This window comes from Cervus canadensis, chromosome 3 (assembly GCF_019320065.1).
Source record: "Cervus canadensis isolate Bull #8, Minnesota chromosome 3, ASM1932006v1, whole genome shotgun sequence".
Lineage (NCBI taxonomy): Eukaryota > Metazoa > Chordata > Mammalia > Artiodactyla > Cervidae > Cervus > Cervus canadensis.
This window is the reverse complement of record NC_057388.1, coordinates 34,209,066-34,226,140: the sequence shown is the minus strand read 5'-3', so window position 1 is coordinate 34,226,140 and position 17,075 is coordinate 34,209,066. Positions and strand designations below refer to the sequence as shown.

Below are 17,075 nucleotides of genomic sequence, written 5' to 3'. Positions count from 1 at the left end.
TATTTTACTAACTTTTTCTCTTTCTGAAAATGGAGTATATTAAAAGTGAGTATATTAAATTTATCATCATTTAGAGAAAAGAATAATTTCAGAAATGTTTTATATATTTATTTTTTGGAAAAATTGCATTTCTGGCAGGTGTACATCCCTTATTAGGATGAAATTATTTTCCTGGTAACAGATTCATGAAGAAAAAAACACAGCTACCAGACTGTGTTTAGATCTAGATATGAATACTTATTTTAAACTATTACATATCCATGTTTCAGCATAATTTCACCAAAATTAACACTTTTGTGATTCTACACATTGATACTTCTTAATTGTTAACTAATGAATACAGAATATAATTCATAGAATATATAATTAAAAAGTTAAAAGACTCTATCTTTGTTGCTTCTTTCATAGAGGATGTTTAGTTGTTGTTCTTATTGCTTTAATTGAATGGTCAGTCCACATCTATAATACCTTGCGCTCATATAACCATAAAATAAGGCTTCCAATGGACTACTTCCTCCCAAGTCAAAATATTATTAACTTTCATCAAAGAAACAGTTCAAAATGCCATCATTAATAAGTCTGACATTATGCCAAACTAGGTGATTAATTTTATTTATTAAAAAATCCAGTTGGATAACTCTGTTACAGTTCATGCCTTTAAAGACGGTAGAATTAGAATAGTATATCAAAAGAGCTGTACAAGTGATCTGAGATTAGGTATCTGGTACCATGCAGTATTAATTTGTGCCCTCAGATATTTGCGGTTATATTTCTTGGTTCCATTTTAAAAAAAATATATCCAGTAGAGAAATTTGAATCATAAGAGAACATGAAATATCCTACTGCATGACCACAGAGGAAACCATGCTGATTCAAATAAGTGCAGGCTATCTTGGTCTGACTATGTTAGAAGTGAGAGGAAGTAGAATGATGACTCACATACCATTTCAATTACAGAGAAGGGAAAAAAAAAAGCAAATGAGTTGCTTTATCCACAGGCACAATCCTTTTAGGAAATTCCACTAAAAGAAAACAGGTCTTCCTGAAGTAAGTGGGAAAGCCTCACACTCTGGGCACCGCATTTAGGTCTGTTTGGGTGTACTAGGCACTGACTCTCTCAAGGATCTATGTGGTTTCACATATTAAACCCAACTCTGACTGTCCTGACTCAAATGTTATACTCAGAGAATGAGTCTAAAAATGCTTACTAAGCATGCTCTACCCAATGGATTTGGGATAAAGCATAGAGAAAAAACTTACATTTATTAGGTGCTTACTGCATGCCAATCACTTGCTTAGTACTTTATACATATTATCATGTAGTCCTTTCTCTTTTTTTTTTTTTAACTATAAAAGTAGGTAGTACTATATTAATAGGTCCCAGGTCGAGGTGAATAGATAATAGTCTTTTCTTCTATCATATAGCATTCCAACCTTAGTTAAAGACATAGTAATATTAGCAGTCAAATATTAGCTCATCAAATAGAAAAATAAACGTGGGTTAAGCCATCCATCTGCTCCATATTCTTGTGCATGGCTAATAAGAACAAGAATACTAGGTGATAATATTTACATAATAAATATTAAAAATAATTACTACTACAGCATGGTAAACTTTTCTTCTTTTTACTGTTAAAGCTTTTTTTCTTTTTACTATGAAGAGTGCAATTTTACCTAATTTTCACACTTTTAGTAAATCAAAATTAGAATTGAAGTTTAAAGCTAGAATTAAAATAGAATTTATAAAGCAAAAAAAAAAGTGAATTTTGGCACATCAGGTCAAACTCATACCAGTACATTTTCTGAAATCAAACGTTGTCCTAATATCTAGCAATCTTAAACTAGAGGCTAGCATAAATGATTTTTTTTAAGTTATGTGAAAAATCAATAGATTCCATCTCTCTCATGTTTTGCCATCAAAGTGATTTATTTCCTGGCAAAGTGAAACTGAATTTAAGCCTTTATTTCTTCTATTACAAAAATGGAAACTTTAGTGAGTTTTAATTATGAAAATAGTGAAATTCCATAAAAATTGAGACATTTCAAGATCTAATTCTAGACAACAGTTTTTCTTTTTCTAATTTCAGTTTAGCAAAAAACACAAATTAAAAGTCATCTAAAGTAGGCCAACTAATTCTTCCAAAATAATTGAATTGGTTTGAACTTATTTGATAAAAGTAAAGTAATTCCTGTTTCAAAATTAATTTTAATAGCCTGGAAGACCATTCAAAAAGTACCTTGCAAGGTAATTTATTACTTCTGGCAGCACAACTGATTGTGTAGTCTATGCCGAAGCCTCAAAACTCATTTATTTTATGCATGTATGTATAAACATTATGTTTCTAATTTTGTCCTTCAGTGGTATTTAATTTCATGAGGCTTGTGATCACACAGCCCCTTGGTTCCATGTCAGATAGGTCTGCATCCTCCATCTTGCAGCAGTTCTGGTTTTTGCACCCTGTCAAATGTAACCTTTGTGCTAATTTGGCAAAATCAGTTCTCACATTTAGTGCTGAGAGACGGATAACTGAATTCTCAAATGAACTGCACATTTGCAGAGATAAAGTACAGAACTGTGGACTGTTTTCCCACAGTTTAAATTCTTCAGACTCAGCTGTCAACATGTGAATTTGTAGCACAAAAGCAGTTTTAACTTGATGACTTTTTTCCACCAAGGCCATAAAAATGAAATGTATACTATACTCTCCCTTATGTTATTCCATCTTCTAATGAGATTTTCTTTCTCATGGACAGTGAAAGCCTGTATGCCCTTTACAGTTCTTAGTAGATCAAAGTCTCCTTGCAAATTGAAAAAAAATTCTCGTACTACATAAATATTTCAGTTTGAGAACTGACCAGATAGCCATGGTTAAAGAAGTTGGTCCTACTAATTTTTTTTTTCATTTGTTTTTATTAGTTGGAGGCGAATTACTTTACAATATTGTAGTGTTTTTGTCATACATTAACATGTTCCTACTAATTTTGAGTTCCTACAGAGCACAGGCAAAATAATTGACAGTGGATATTCCAAAACTGTCCTCTGGGATTTTAGACTTTGGGTCTCTTATGACTTTACACAGAGAGTCTTAATACCATCTCAGCATCTTTTCTGTTCCTTGGTGAGGCTTCTAATTTCTCAGATGATCACCTGGTACCATTCTATCTCCTCTATTCCCAGATGGGGGGTATCTGACTATATGCCCAGTCCCTTTTGATTACCACTGTGTTTGTACTGAATCATGAATGATCTTAGCTAGGTATCATCTTCATTTAAAGGACAGCAACTGGTAAATAATGTCAAATTAATTGTAAACTTGGGAGAGCAGGAAATACAGGAAACATAGAGACTCTTTTAAAGAGAAAAGGCTAGTGACAAATACCGTGGGAGAGATAGTCTAAATGGAGATTGATTTTAGGAAAAAAAATCACAGAAAATCATTAGTGGAGGAGCAGTTTCATGAGATCAAAGTCATGATGAAAACAGCTAAATGTAGTGAAAATGTTGAGTAAACAGGTTCCTTAACCAGACTATAGACTTAAGACATCTAGGGACCCTGTGGTTCACCATCATTAAACGGAGAATTTAGGTAGGGTACATGAGCACGTTCTCAGGTCAGGGAAGAAATCAGAGGTGAAGAACCGATAAAGTCAGCAAAAAAAAGTAAATTGGGTAAATTGATGAAAAAAAATCAATGCAAGGGCAGTAGTGTCAAAGGTGGAAGGTAAGAGGCGCATCATTTTCATTAATACATGAAAAATAACAGGACAATCAGAAATGTTGCTATAGGAGAAATGAATGATGACTGAGGTAATTTGAGGTATATTTTATGGTTTAAATAGTCAGTTTAGAGTTGGGATACAGAGAACAATGGAGAAGGAAACAGCAACCCACTCCAGTATTCTTGTGTGGAAAATCCCATGGACAGAGGAGCCTGGTGGGCTACAGTGCACGGGGTCACAAAGAGTTGGACGCGACTGAGCAGGTGCACAGAGAACAAACACCCACAACTCACAGTCTCCTGGAATTTCCGAGGTTCAGAAGCAGATTTTTATTTTTCTCTAACAAACAAGACAGAGATGAAATTAATTTGATGTAACCCTAGAAGAGCAGGAAAAACAAGTGTGGCAGAAGTTCAAATACTGAGATAATCAAGTACCTTACTGAGTACATAGATGGATTGTAAGCTATGAACTTCATCCTTATTAATGAGGTATGTGAAAAGGAGAATTCATGAAAATGAGATTAGGGACTGGGAAACTTTATTTTATAGGATTGAGGGCAGATATAAATGGAGAGCCTTATTTAATAATAAAAACATCTATGAACATGTTTGAGTGACCTATATAAAAATCGCTGATGAATGCATAAGGAAATTAAAAAAAAAAAAACTCTACATAGAAGTCTTAAATAAGAATTATTTGGTTTAAAATTTGAGTAAAAGTAGTGTTTACTTATTTTAGGCATATAAATTTTATCATTTTCAATTGTAAATTTATTTACATATTAAAAAAAGAATTTTAAAAGTATCTGCCTTGCAAACTAGCATATATTGAATGGATAAACAACAAAGAACTACCATATAGAACACAGAAGTACATTCAATATTTTGTGATAAACCATAATGGAAAATAATAATATGAAAAAGAATATATTTCTGTATGTATAACCAAATCACTTTGGTGTACAGCAGAAATGGCCACAACACTGTAAGTCGACTACACTTCAAAAAATAAAATTTTTTAAAATGTATGTGCTTGATCAAGGAGTGACGCCAGTGCCTGAAGTTCAAAAAACTAGGTTCTTTTCCAAATCTACTATTGCGTAGATGCAATCTTAGATTAACATATTAGTCTTAATTTCCCAACCTGTAAAGTGGAAAAAAGAATTTTAGGAAGATTAAAGGAGAATCAAATGATATGATACAAATGTTTCAAAAATATTTTCAGTGTAATGTGTCTAGCACAATTTTTAAAACATTTAATAATTTATATGATGCTCTAAAGGCAACATGAGAGGTATGGAGGAAAAAAATACAACATGAGATTTGTGGTGGTGTCCCTGGAAGACAAGATTGGTAAGGCATCTTATCTTTTTCCACTGTCTCCCTTCCGTAGCTCCAGCCCAGATCTAATTTTTTCCATCGTTAACTACTGAGAAACTTTACTTTTGGCACAAAGCAAATATTTTCCAGAATTTTTAATCTCTTTTCTCTTTTTGCCCCGCTTTCTCACACCCACAGCCATGAAGTCATCACCATGAATTTAACTGCACACTGAGTCTCAACTCATACTGTCTGCACAACAGGAGAGGAGCTCTCCACTGACCGGCAAGGCCCCCATGACGTGTGCTTGCGCTCTTGCAAGCAGTAGACCTACCGTTGAGCCACCTGGAATCGTGCTGCTCCGTCCTGATTGGATGATGGTGCCCAAGAGTTCGGAAGATAGCAAAGTCTCGCCCCATAAAATCAGCTGCTGTTCCAGAGTATAATTCTCCGTCTGTGTTGTGATAAAATAAATCCACATACACATACTTTAATTAAGGCAACATAAACCAAAAGTAAGTACAAGTTTCATGTTAAGACCATCATAACACCCTCTGCATCATTATGCAAAACTACGAATATTTATCTTGTATCTTTGTAGAAGGGAATATCTCAGTACTCATTTAGCACTAACTTTGAAAAATTGAGTAAAATATGATTCAGTGGACATTACTAATGGGAACAAAAATTATATGTACCACATTGTCTGCCTTTATATGTTTAAAGCTACTATGATTCTAATACCTTTATTTTTTAAAGTCTCATTGTAAAATATTACTTACACTTTTGGCTTTAATCAAAAAATTAAATTTCTAATATATTTCCTTTTTATTGGGACTTAATTAATGAAATTTTGCTATAATTTACAGAAGACTAATACTTTTCTTGCTAAAACTTTTCTTGCCTTCCATTTTTTAATATATCAAGTGGGAAAAGTATTCTAATTTGGTATAAGCTGTCATACAATCATAAAACAAGTCCACCACAGAGTCTCAAATATAACAGAAATGTATTTGAAGAGGGGGGGATTTTGATAAACACAGGCCATAATCACTATAGCGCAAGATTCTGTTGTGCTTTGATTCATTTCTACTTAAATTGAATTAACTCTAGGACAGAATTTAATAGTGGAAGAATCATAATCAGCAGGTTGGAACATAAAGGAAAAAGAAACAAGGAAAAAGAGAACTTAATATTTACTGCATACCATTTGGGCTTGTGGGGCAGTCAGGTTCTGGCTTGACACTTCCAAATGATCTCATTTACTCTGTCAACAACCCCATGATGTACATGTTATCATTATTTTACAGTTCAAGAAACCCAAGTTTCCTCAGCTGAATGACTAGCAAGACAAGGTAAAAGTTTAAACTCAAGTCTATTTAACCCCAAGTTTCTTATACAAATATATATCATATCACCTTTTCATAAATTGAAGTATGTAAAATTGGCATTTTCTTTCCTTTAAATAAAAAATGCCTCATATTATTCCACCCAGAAAATGCATTACTGCCTGCTTGCTTATGTAAATTATCAACAGAAAAACAATAAATATTTTCTCCAAATAAGCTACCATAATGACAGTAAAAATTAATATTATCTTGTTGATTATTTGGACAGGTTAATGTTTCTAAATCACTGACTTGAGAAATACTCAGAAAACAAAGTAGGCATACACAAATTGTAAGTTAAACATTAGTATACCACTGTAATTTCCACAGGACTTTTATATGTATCCATCAGAAACTTTCTGTACATCCTCTGTTATCAATACTTTTTGCAAAGTCGTATTAATCTGATCTTTTATGTGATATCCTTGGTTCACACCTCCAATTCTCACTTGAAAAGAAAGGTCTTTGAAATGAAAATGGACATTTTCAGGAATCCAAACTAAATTTGGCTTCCCTGGTGCCTCAGACAGTGAAGAATCTGCCAGCAATTCAGAAGGCCCGGGTTCTATCCCTGGTTGGGAAGATCACCTGGAGAAGGGAATGGCAACCCACTCCAGTATTCTTGCCTGGAGAATTTCATGGACAGAGGACCCCAGTGGGTTATAGTCCATGGGGTCACAAAGAGTTGGACATGACTAAGCTTAAACTAAATTAATTCCTCTGGTAGAACCTCTGTTTCTTTGATGTGTTTGAATGCACCAGGCTTTGGAAAACATCCAAAGCAGTACAGGACAGCTACACAGACAGAATCACTGAGTAACTCTAAGTTATGACTTTAAATATTAACAAAAAGATAGCTTCTCTTAGAGACTGAGTTTTTAAAACTTGATCACTTATTCTGAACTGTTGTGAATTAAGTCAAAAGTGATGGTCTGACAATATATTAAGTAAAATTCACCAGCTCTATGAACGGTACTCATGGGACATCATAAATTGATGTATTGCATATTGTGGTATCTTTGGGATTCAAAAACATTTTGTCTTCTCTTTACTTAATTAAAGTTCAAACCTGACTTGCTCTTACAATAATATACTGCAATAATGTTTTATCTGCCCATAATGTAAAGAAATAATAATTTTTGAAAAGTACAAAAACACTATTAACAAGCTATTTACAAGTTTCAAAGGTACTATGCAATATCTTAATGTAGATGGTCTACTTAAATATAACTTATATTCAATAAGCTTAACACTTTAGTTAAGGTTGACACTTAATCTTTTTACAAATCACTGACTGACAGATGTGATGAATTTTTAAACTTCAGGTGATTTTTTATCTATATGAATAAAAGAATGTTAGTTTAAAATGTATCGTGAAAGCAACCTGAAATGTTCAAGTCAATTTCAAACATTTTCATGTTGGAACACCTTTCACATGAAGATCTGTGTCCTCTTTACCTTAAAAAATCAAAAGCATTAAATCGTTTGTTGAACCTCACTGCCCTCTCAACCATATGTGAGGTAATGAAAATAAGGAAAGGTGAAAAATAGAACAACCAAAAGGTGAAAACTGAGTGATTATATATCAGAGAGTTGTCAGACCATGCCTAATAAGAGGTGTAATCAAAAATGGAAGAGTAAAGAACATCATGAGTTAATCTTTTTTTTTCATTTAGCTTTTTCAATGTGAGTAAAATTCATAATTATGATTGCTATTATATGTAAACTCTATTCCAAAGGATGAAATAACAAAAACTACAACCAAATAAATATTATTTGAATATGAAAGGTATTTGTTTCTCATATTCATTTCTTTAGCTTTGTTAAAACTCATGATTATCTTTTAATCTATTCCCACATAAGGAGGGCAAAAAATCAAAATAAATGAGTGCAAAGGCAGAAAGACTTATTTTATTTCTCTTTCGACAAGAGATAAGTAGGGGGGACAAGAGAATGTAGAGAGTTCATCAGTAGAAGAGCTCAATTTATTATCAAAAATATAATTTATGAACAGTTGACTTAGAAACCAAAGAAAGGTTGCAGTTAAAGCACCAGTTGCCTCCAGTCATAGGAAGTTACCTCCTACTCAAACACTATTTTTAGCCAGAGTCAACATAACATGTAAGAGCTGGAGGTCATCAGATGATTAGGTGGCTGCGAGGGCACAGTCTAATACTGTCAATGCTTAGTGTCAGTAACTATTCCTTAACACCAGGCCTTAGATCAGATTTTCTGCTCAGAGGTCTATAGGATTCTTATCAATGCTGATTCCTCATCCTTGGGGAACAAACCCCCCTTTGTTATTTGGCCCTATTGTATAGGTGGTAGCATATCTTACTCTTGCATTCTCTTTAAGAAGATATATATCAGCTCAGAGTATATTGCATTTAATATAACTGTGTATTACCACCTTATATTAAAGACTTATTATACTCTCCAGCTATCTGAAATGATCTAACAAAATATTTGAGTTGAATAAATCTACTATACCTTAGCTGGCTTATATTTGGAAAACAATATGTTTGTTGCTTTTTTAAAAAAAAATTAAAAAGCCCATTTGCCAAGCTTTTTTTGTATGTTTGATGTCATCTATTAAGTTATCAAATTATATGTATAATTCTTCAATTTTATGATCTTAAATATAGGTTAGCCTACAATGGTTCAAATTGCATTATGGCTAAGATACATACTTTTGGGTTTTCCAAATATACTAAATTACTACTGAAAGAAAATATATTTGTCCAATTTTATTAAATTGGTGATAGAATAATACATGCAAGGAATTGTGATACACATTTAAAAAGTGGTTGCAGATATGCTATCCTAAGTTTTTCTACAAAAATACCATACAGACAATTAGATGTCTCAAAAAAATATATCAGACTAAGATAAATTAGTGCTTATGGATATAAATAACATGCTAGAAATTGTCAAATATGAAAGTTGCTATTTGAGTATATGCCATTCTTTCTGAACTGTAAGCTTTCTTACCTATCTCTAAAGAAAGCATTCTTTCCTGAGATGAACAAAAAGTTTAGTGGACTGTATTCCCACCATGGCAGTGTTACCTGAGAAGCAGTGTTAAAAAACAAAAGTTCATGTGTACTCTGTATTCTGTGTTCACAGCTCAAAATGAAGTAAAAATGTGGCTTAGATCAGTTAATGTATTGGATTACAATTCCTAAGAAGGGTGTGGTGAGAAGAAACAGAAGGTGGAAAAAAAAGATTTCCTGATGAAATAACAGCATTACTAACACAGGTGTAAAGTATGACATGGATGTGAGCAAAAATCAAACAAACCTAAAGACCAAGCCATTATGTTGTTAACACCTTAAGCAAATTTTACTTACAGAATAGCAGAGTAATTAGAAACAGAGGCAGGAAAAAATGTCTCTCTCTCTTCTTACACACACACACACACACTCACTCACACACATACACACCCACACCACATGGCATGAATGAAATCTACTTCGTGAAAGTGAAAGGGTATGGGAATACTTTTACATTTTCACATTTATTGAGCACCTTTTCTATACCAATGAATATACTGGCTTTGTTACTCATATTGTCCCTTTAAAATTAACATCCTTCTTTAAATAGTTATAAATATAAATGATAAACAAAAATATAAAATTTATCCCAACAGGCAACCATTATTACTAGTTCCGTTTTTTTTAGTTTCTATTTTACATATATATGCCAGAAAGAAATATGCACATACATAAATGTAGTATGCTATTACATCGTCTTATTTAAATCTTACAACAAACTAGTGGAACTTGCATGGCCATGCCATTTTATACGAAGAAACAGAGACTTCAAATAATTTTCTCAATTTTAGTTAATTAATTTGGGGAGTACCTCATTTACTCTAATACCAAGTGAGAGAATATTCTAATATCAAATTATGTTCTTTCCTGAGGCATGACAGAATGCTAGCTTAGGGAAATAAACCATTCGTAAAGTCCCAAACTCTTGAAGCAGGTCCTCATAATATGTTAATGATGGAATGACTGATGACTTCAGAAAGATACAACTGCTTTCAAGTTGACTGCTCCTTTCATACCATGAAAGTGTGTGTGCGCGCGTGCGTGCGTCTGTGTGTGCGTGCATGTATGTGTTTTAGCTGCTCAGTCATGTTCCGCTCTTTCAGACCCCATGGATTGTAGCCCACCAGGCTCCTCTGTCCTGGAACTCTCAAGGCAAGAATAATCGAGTGCGTAGCCATTCCCTTTTCCAGGAGATTTTACCAACCCAGGGATCGAACCCTTGTCTCCTGCATTGGAAGGAGGATTCATTTCCACTGAGTCACCTGGGAAGCCCTTTATTAAAGTAGATTTGAAAAATTTAATTTAATACTAAGGTGATTTGAAAACTTTGGGACGTATTATAGACCTGGGGGACTGAACTGGGTAACTACGCATTGCTCAGGAAAGGTTCATATTTTCTACAGTTATCAGCCTAAAACGCAAGGCAGTTTGGGAAGAGGTTATATTAAACTCTTACAGATTTCATAAACCAAAGTTTTTAAGTGGTCATCTGGTTCTAAAGCTTACTACAGGTTAAAAGTGCCTAGCAGAAGGATTGGGGATATAAAAATATCTGCTGTTAAGATCCATCTAGCCAGTTTACAAGTATTTTGAGCTAAAAGTACAATTCTTCTTCCCAGTATTGGGGAAAGAGGCATCCTGGAACCATCTTGAAAATTTCTTCTATGTGCAAAAATGAGGAGAGCATATTTAAAATATTTTGGCTGGAAAGCTTTCCCCAAAACCATTTTTTAAATATATCGTGTACAATCTGTATATTTCAGTGACTTTTAGTAAAAGTTTGGGAAGTGTAGAAAATATTTATGTTAAAAGAACTCCATTAAATTACTAAACAATATTTTTAAAGCAGCAAAATAAAAAATGTCAAGAGGAACCCAACAAGGGGAATTAAATATACTGTGAGAGGAAGAATTTATAGCATAGTTTTAAAAAGAAGCAAATAACCTCAATAAAGCAAATCACAGCTTTTGAATTAACATGGTGCTGCAAATATTTTGTGGGATTTTACTATGTATAGTATGGCCTGCTCATTTTTCTGCATCCTGCTATTCAACTGATTCAGAAATGATCTTACATTGGCTTGAATCATCTTCTTTGTCAATAAGCAGCAAATATCTCTGAAAATTATTCAATCACTGTACAGCACTGGCTAGGTGAGATCTGGGCTTCCATTTAAAAGCTGCTTCTTTTTTAAGCTGCCATACCTCCTCCTCCATGATTCATGCAACTTCCCTCACTCTCTTTTCTTTTTCACAAACCCATTCGACTTTTTCAAAGAAGTTCTAATATAACATCAAAACTGTGGCATTTCATACTCTTCGTGGACATTGTGTGGTTGCATACCATATGAACTATGTAATACTTACTTGTCATCATCCTTTCTCAGTGGAATATTAAAATAAATAATCAAGCAGATCCCTATGAGAAACACGCCACAAACTAAAGCTGTTCTAGGTACAGTTTTATATACTGCCTTCTGAGAAATCTCTCTTTTTGCTTTCAGTGTGCAATCTAAACAAGTAGAGGCTGCAATTTCAAACAAAATAGGACTCCTCTCCTTTGTTTAAGACACTTTTCAAATTTCTGTGTGTGTACTTAAGGAAGTTATTCACACGTAATCACTAGGCCATCTGTGAATAGGAAATTATAAGCGTGTTACATCTGCTGCATTCCTTCAGGTCTTAAACTTCTGTTAAAGTGCTCCATAAATGGATCAAATGGTTTGAAATTGTCTGCATTTCGAAAGCAGCATATGAGATAACTCATGCTATAATGGTTTTATTCTTAATAGAAAAGGGATCAGTGAAAGGATGATAAACACTAGAGAATACTGGAAAAATATATTTTCATAGTTAATGCTGTAGGTAGTATGACCAGAGTCTGTCTTTGTTGAACAGAGGAAAAAAGTTATCTTTTAAAAGAAAAAGAGGGAAAATTTTATGGACTTACTATACAACAAATAATATCCTAAATTTACCTTTTAAAAATTTAGATATGTTATTCAAAATTCAAAAGAAAGTTTATACCTGAAAAGTTTCACTATTATTGTTGTGTTATCAAATAATTTCTCTATTTCATAAAAAAAGGAAAAGGAAACAAAAAGTTACATAATTTATAATTTCTACATGATTATTTAAAAACAGAATCTTCTGTGTTTCAGGTTGCTGGCATACTCAACAATTAAAAGGGAAAAAAAAAGAAAAACTTGTTTAATGATGACACACTTTTTGTGTATTACTTAATCCCAGTACAGAGTGGTTAAAAGAATGTGGAAAAATTCTCTTTCAATACAAACTCAAACTTTTTCCTTCTTCTACTTCTGTCTTTCTATTTCTATCCTTTTGAACTATGGCTAAACATTCACCACCTATATGCAATATTTAAGGAAAAAAGGAAAGAATAAAATTAGAAAGGAAGAGGTCAAAGGAAAATATACAGGAAATACACAGAATGTTTGATTTAAAAAAAAAAAAGGAAAAGAGAAAAGCCCTAAAGTCAAAAAAGATGAACACACAAGAACTTTGTCAAATCAAAGTAACACTAGGGGGAATCTATCAATTGTATTACCATTTAGTTGTATTGTGCTGATTAAGTTGTCCAAGTGTTGAAAGTGTTACAAATCTTGGGACTACAATTAACAATGGAGAATGAATCTCAATCTTTCTTTCTGACTTGTCAAAATTCCCCCTTTGAAACACCTCTTTCAAACAAAGAAAATCAAAACCACATTTTTACAACACAAAAACTGTCAATATCTAGTGGAAATGTGGGGCTTCCCTGGTGGCTCAGCAGTAAAGAATCGGCCTGCCAATGCAGGAGACGCAGGTTCAGTCCCTGGATCGGGAAGATCCTCTGGAGAAAGAAATGGCAACCACTGTAGTATTCTTGCCAGGGAAATCCCATGGACAGAGGAGCCTGCTGGGCTACAGTCCAAAGGGTCACAAAGAGTCAAACATGACTTAGTAACTAAACAACAACAACAGTGGGGATATACATGATTTGGGCATGAAATTTTAAAGATACTATTAAGTCATTTTGATTAAAAAGAATCATAGACTAGATAGTTCAAAAATCAAAGCAGCATCTAGTACTTCTTATTCATTTTCAAAATACATGAAAATATCTCAACTGACATACTATGAATATTTTACAATTAATAAAGGAAAATGTTGCTATATAAGAAGGAACATGAAATCTGGCCATTTTCTACAGAAAATTTACTATTTAATTGATTGCTGATTAAGTACCTATTAAAAGAGATGCCGTCAGCAGTTTAGGGTCATATGGGCTCTTCCCACGGCCATTTTCAAAATGTGAGTCTTGAAGCTTAAAAATGTTGTCCTGTAGAAAAGAAAAAGAATTCAATTTATTTATAATAAAGGTATTCTAATATGCCAGTTAATCATAGAGAGGTTGAGCATTCTTCTGCACTATCAAGGTATATTATTATTTGTGTAATCTTTAGAGATGGAAAATAACTTAAGTGGGGTAAAAACTAGATATCACTAGACAAATGTCTGTTTAGCTTGGTGGTTTTCAGTGGCATTTACCATGTTGCAAGTAAGTGTATAAATGAATCCTAAAGGACAAAGCATGATGTGGTAAGAGTAGAGTGATCATTTTATCACTCATTTATGATGTAAATATGCCAAGAGCTACCCTAATGGCTCTTGAAAGAATGTTTAATTTAAATAAAATGACTTCTTTACTTCCTTCACATAGAGGAAAAACAGCAACTCACCATATTAGATGTCTGTAAGAAGATACACTATCTCACATTTCTGTATGTACTTTCCAGAAGGAAGTAGTCATAGCAGCCACATCCTCCACTCTGTCATTCCTAAAACTTTGATGCTTACAAGTTTCTCAAGCATTTTTAAATTAGTCACCTTGGAAGGTAGAAGGTACCTGAAACTATCCTTATCAATTTCTCTAAATCGGAAATATCAAATTATTTATTAAGGCAGGTGTGCCTGGAGATAGTGTCCTTAGGACAATAAGCACAAAGGTGACACATTTTATCACAAGGAAGTCTGCTCAGTTGAGGCTCAAGCACCCAGAAACTGAAGTGAACATCTGACAGTGGTAGGAAGTATGCCGGAAAGCGCTGCAACAAAGGCCTTAATAAGGAGGCAACAAACTCACTCAGGCCCAAGACCCTGTCCTCAGAACGCGAGACTTCGGTAAGACAGTGGAATAAAGTGGGGGGTTTTCTGAGCACTCTTTTCAGAAGCAAATAAATGCTCTGGAAAGTAATTAGGTCAGAATTATGTATGCATTTTCCAGTAGCACATTAACTTGTCTACAGACTGAAATAAGATAGCTTTTTTGGCAATTTCTCTACTGTTCACACAAAAGCATTTTCTATATTCTTAGAATAATAAATGGTGTTCATTTTATGGCCAATACACACCACTTTATTTAACATTTAATATTTCTGATGGAGCTAATGGCAGAGTTTCAAATTATGACTCTTAAAACTCATTTGAATTAGGGAAGAAGAGTGAAAAAGGAAGTAAGCCAAAAGTATTCTCCATTTTTATTACTTCAAGTATGAGAATGACCATATCTACGCATTCCTTACATTGGTCTGTGCTTGATAAATAGCTATCTCCTAGCAACGACTGTTCCTTGTTGTTTAGTCACTAAGTCACACCTGACTCTTTTGCAGCCCCATGGACTGCAGTCTGCCAGTTTCCTCTGTACGTGGGTTCTCCCAGCCAAGAATGGGTTGCCGTTTTCTTCTCCAGGGGATCTTCCTGATTGAACTCGTCCCCTGTATTGGCAGGTGGATTCTTCACCACTGAGCCACCAGGGAAGCCCACTGGTTGGTTCTTTAGCTGAGTTCTAAAATTTACAACGTGAACATCTTATGGGGTTTCTCAGAACTGCATTAAGCTGTAGAAGGAAATGGTAACCCACTCCAGTATTCTTGCCTGAGAAATCCCACAGACAGAGGAGCCTGGCAGGCTACATACAGTCCATGGGGTCACAAAGAGTCAGATACAACTGAGCAACTGAGTATGCATGCGTACACACAGTAGGAATGGCAGTGAGTTAGGGGTCAGGTCCAGTTGGGTCAGTGAGGTGAGCTCTTGCTCTTTGATGGGCAACCAATATCTCTGAACCTTAGGTTTCTAAAAGTTAATGTTGATAAGAATATTTAATCTTAAATGCTTATTGTGATGAGTAAAAAACTGGAATAAAATATTTTTAAAGCAGCAAAATAAAAGGCACAATGTATTCTTATTCTATTAATATTGCTCATATTAAAACAACAAAAATATGAAAATTTAACACAAGTTATTACCATTGTGGGCAAACTTTCCTAGCAGAACTTGAAAGAAATATTATTTAAAATGTTACGTAAGTCACCAAATTATAAAATCATTTACAAAAACACATCTGTCACAGGCACTTGAATATTAAAATTATGGTATGAAATATCTTACAATATACTAAGAAAAAGCATAGAAGTTTACCAAATATTTAGATACATTTTGATAAAAATTAGGAAACAATACAAAAGAAATATAATCAGTAACTAATATATACTCTACTGCCACAGTGATAGAAAATATTAAAATCTGTGTTACTAATCCTCACAGGTTAGAAGAAGCAGCAGGTAGAAGTGACCATGTGACTAAAAATATTGTTATAAATATACATATAAATTTCTTGTCCTCATAAGACAATTTATTATACTAACTAAGATAGAGGAGCTATCCCTCAAAATATGAGACACTTGATGACTGGGATCATGTGTCCATAATAATAGGACAGTGCCAAGGTATACAGAAGTACTTGCAGCCTCGTGTTTAACATTTGATTTACAAGGTAAAGGATTAGACTTCATAGGAAGAAAGGTTAAGCATGTCAGTTATGGTTTAAGAGAGGAAAAACTATACTTTGCCATGGTATCAGGTAATGTGTTCAAAGCCAGCTCCCTTTTCCTTTCCTTCTTTCTTCCTTTAAATGGAACTCTTCCTCAAATTTCTGTGTTTCTCCCATGTAATTATTCTATATTCTTATATGATTCTACTGAAGGGTAACACTGAATTTCTTTTCCAGCCTAGTGATATGGAGGCTTGGAATAATTATAATTTGATTTCTGAGTAGGAAAGTAAAATATATTTCTTACATACAAATATTTGTAGTGTAAAATCCATACCTGTTACACATAATAATGAAGTCTGTGTAGTCACTCAGTCATGTGCGACTCTTTGCGACACCATAGACTGTAGCTTGCCAGCCACCTCTGTTCATGGGGATTCTCCAGGCAAGAATACTGGAGTGGGTTGCCATTTCCTTTTCCAAGTAATGAAGTCTAAGGCTATTGAAATCAGGTATTATCCCTGGCCATGCCTTTTATTATCTGGGCCTCAGGCAACCCCTAACCCATTCTGAAATTCAGATTCCTTTTATAAGGAGAATAGTAAAATCTCATAGGGTTGATTATGAATATTTATTGTAACAATGCATATAAAACACTTAGAATGCCCGAAAAAAATTTATTAATTTATTTTTTTCATTGTTTGTAGTTACCAAAATAAAATCATTCTTTCCTATAGTGATTAATATCTTTCATGCTA

At 33.8% G+C, this 17,075-nt stretch overlaps 1 protein-coding gene across 8 annotated transcripts in view; it reads right to left on the bottom strand.

Annotated features, from left to right (window-relative positions):
- Positions 1-17,075, bottom strand: part of SEMA3A (semaphorin 3A) — a 506,842-nt gene that overhangs the window by 80,506 nt on the left and 409,261 nt on the right. For all 8 annotated transcript variants that reach the window (XM_043462900.1, XM_043462898.1, XM_043462899.1 and 5 more), the window contains 2 exons: positions 13,731-13,824; positions 5,377-5,496 (listed from right to left, as the gene is read on the bottom strand). In XM_043462900.1, the coding sequence (XP_043318835.1) occupies positions 5,377-5,496; positions 13,731-13,824 (214 nt within the window). The remainder of the gene's footprint in view (positions 1-5,376; positions 5,497-13,730; positions 13,825-17,075) is intronic.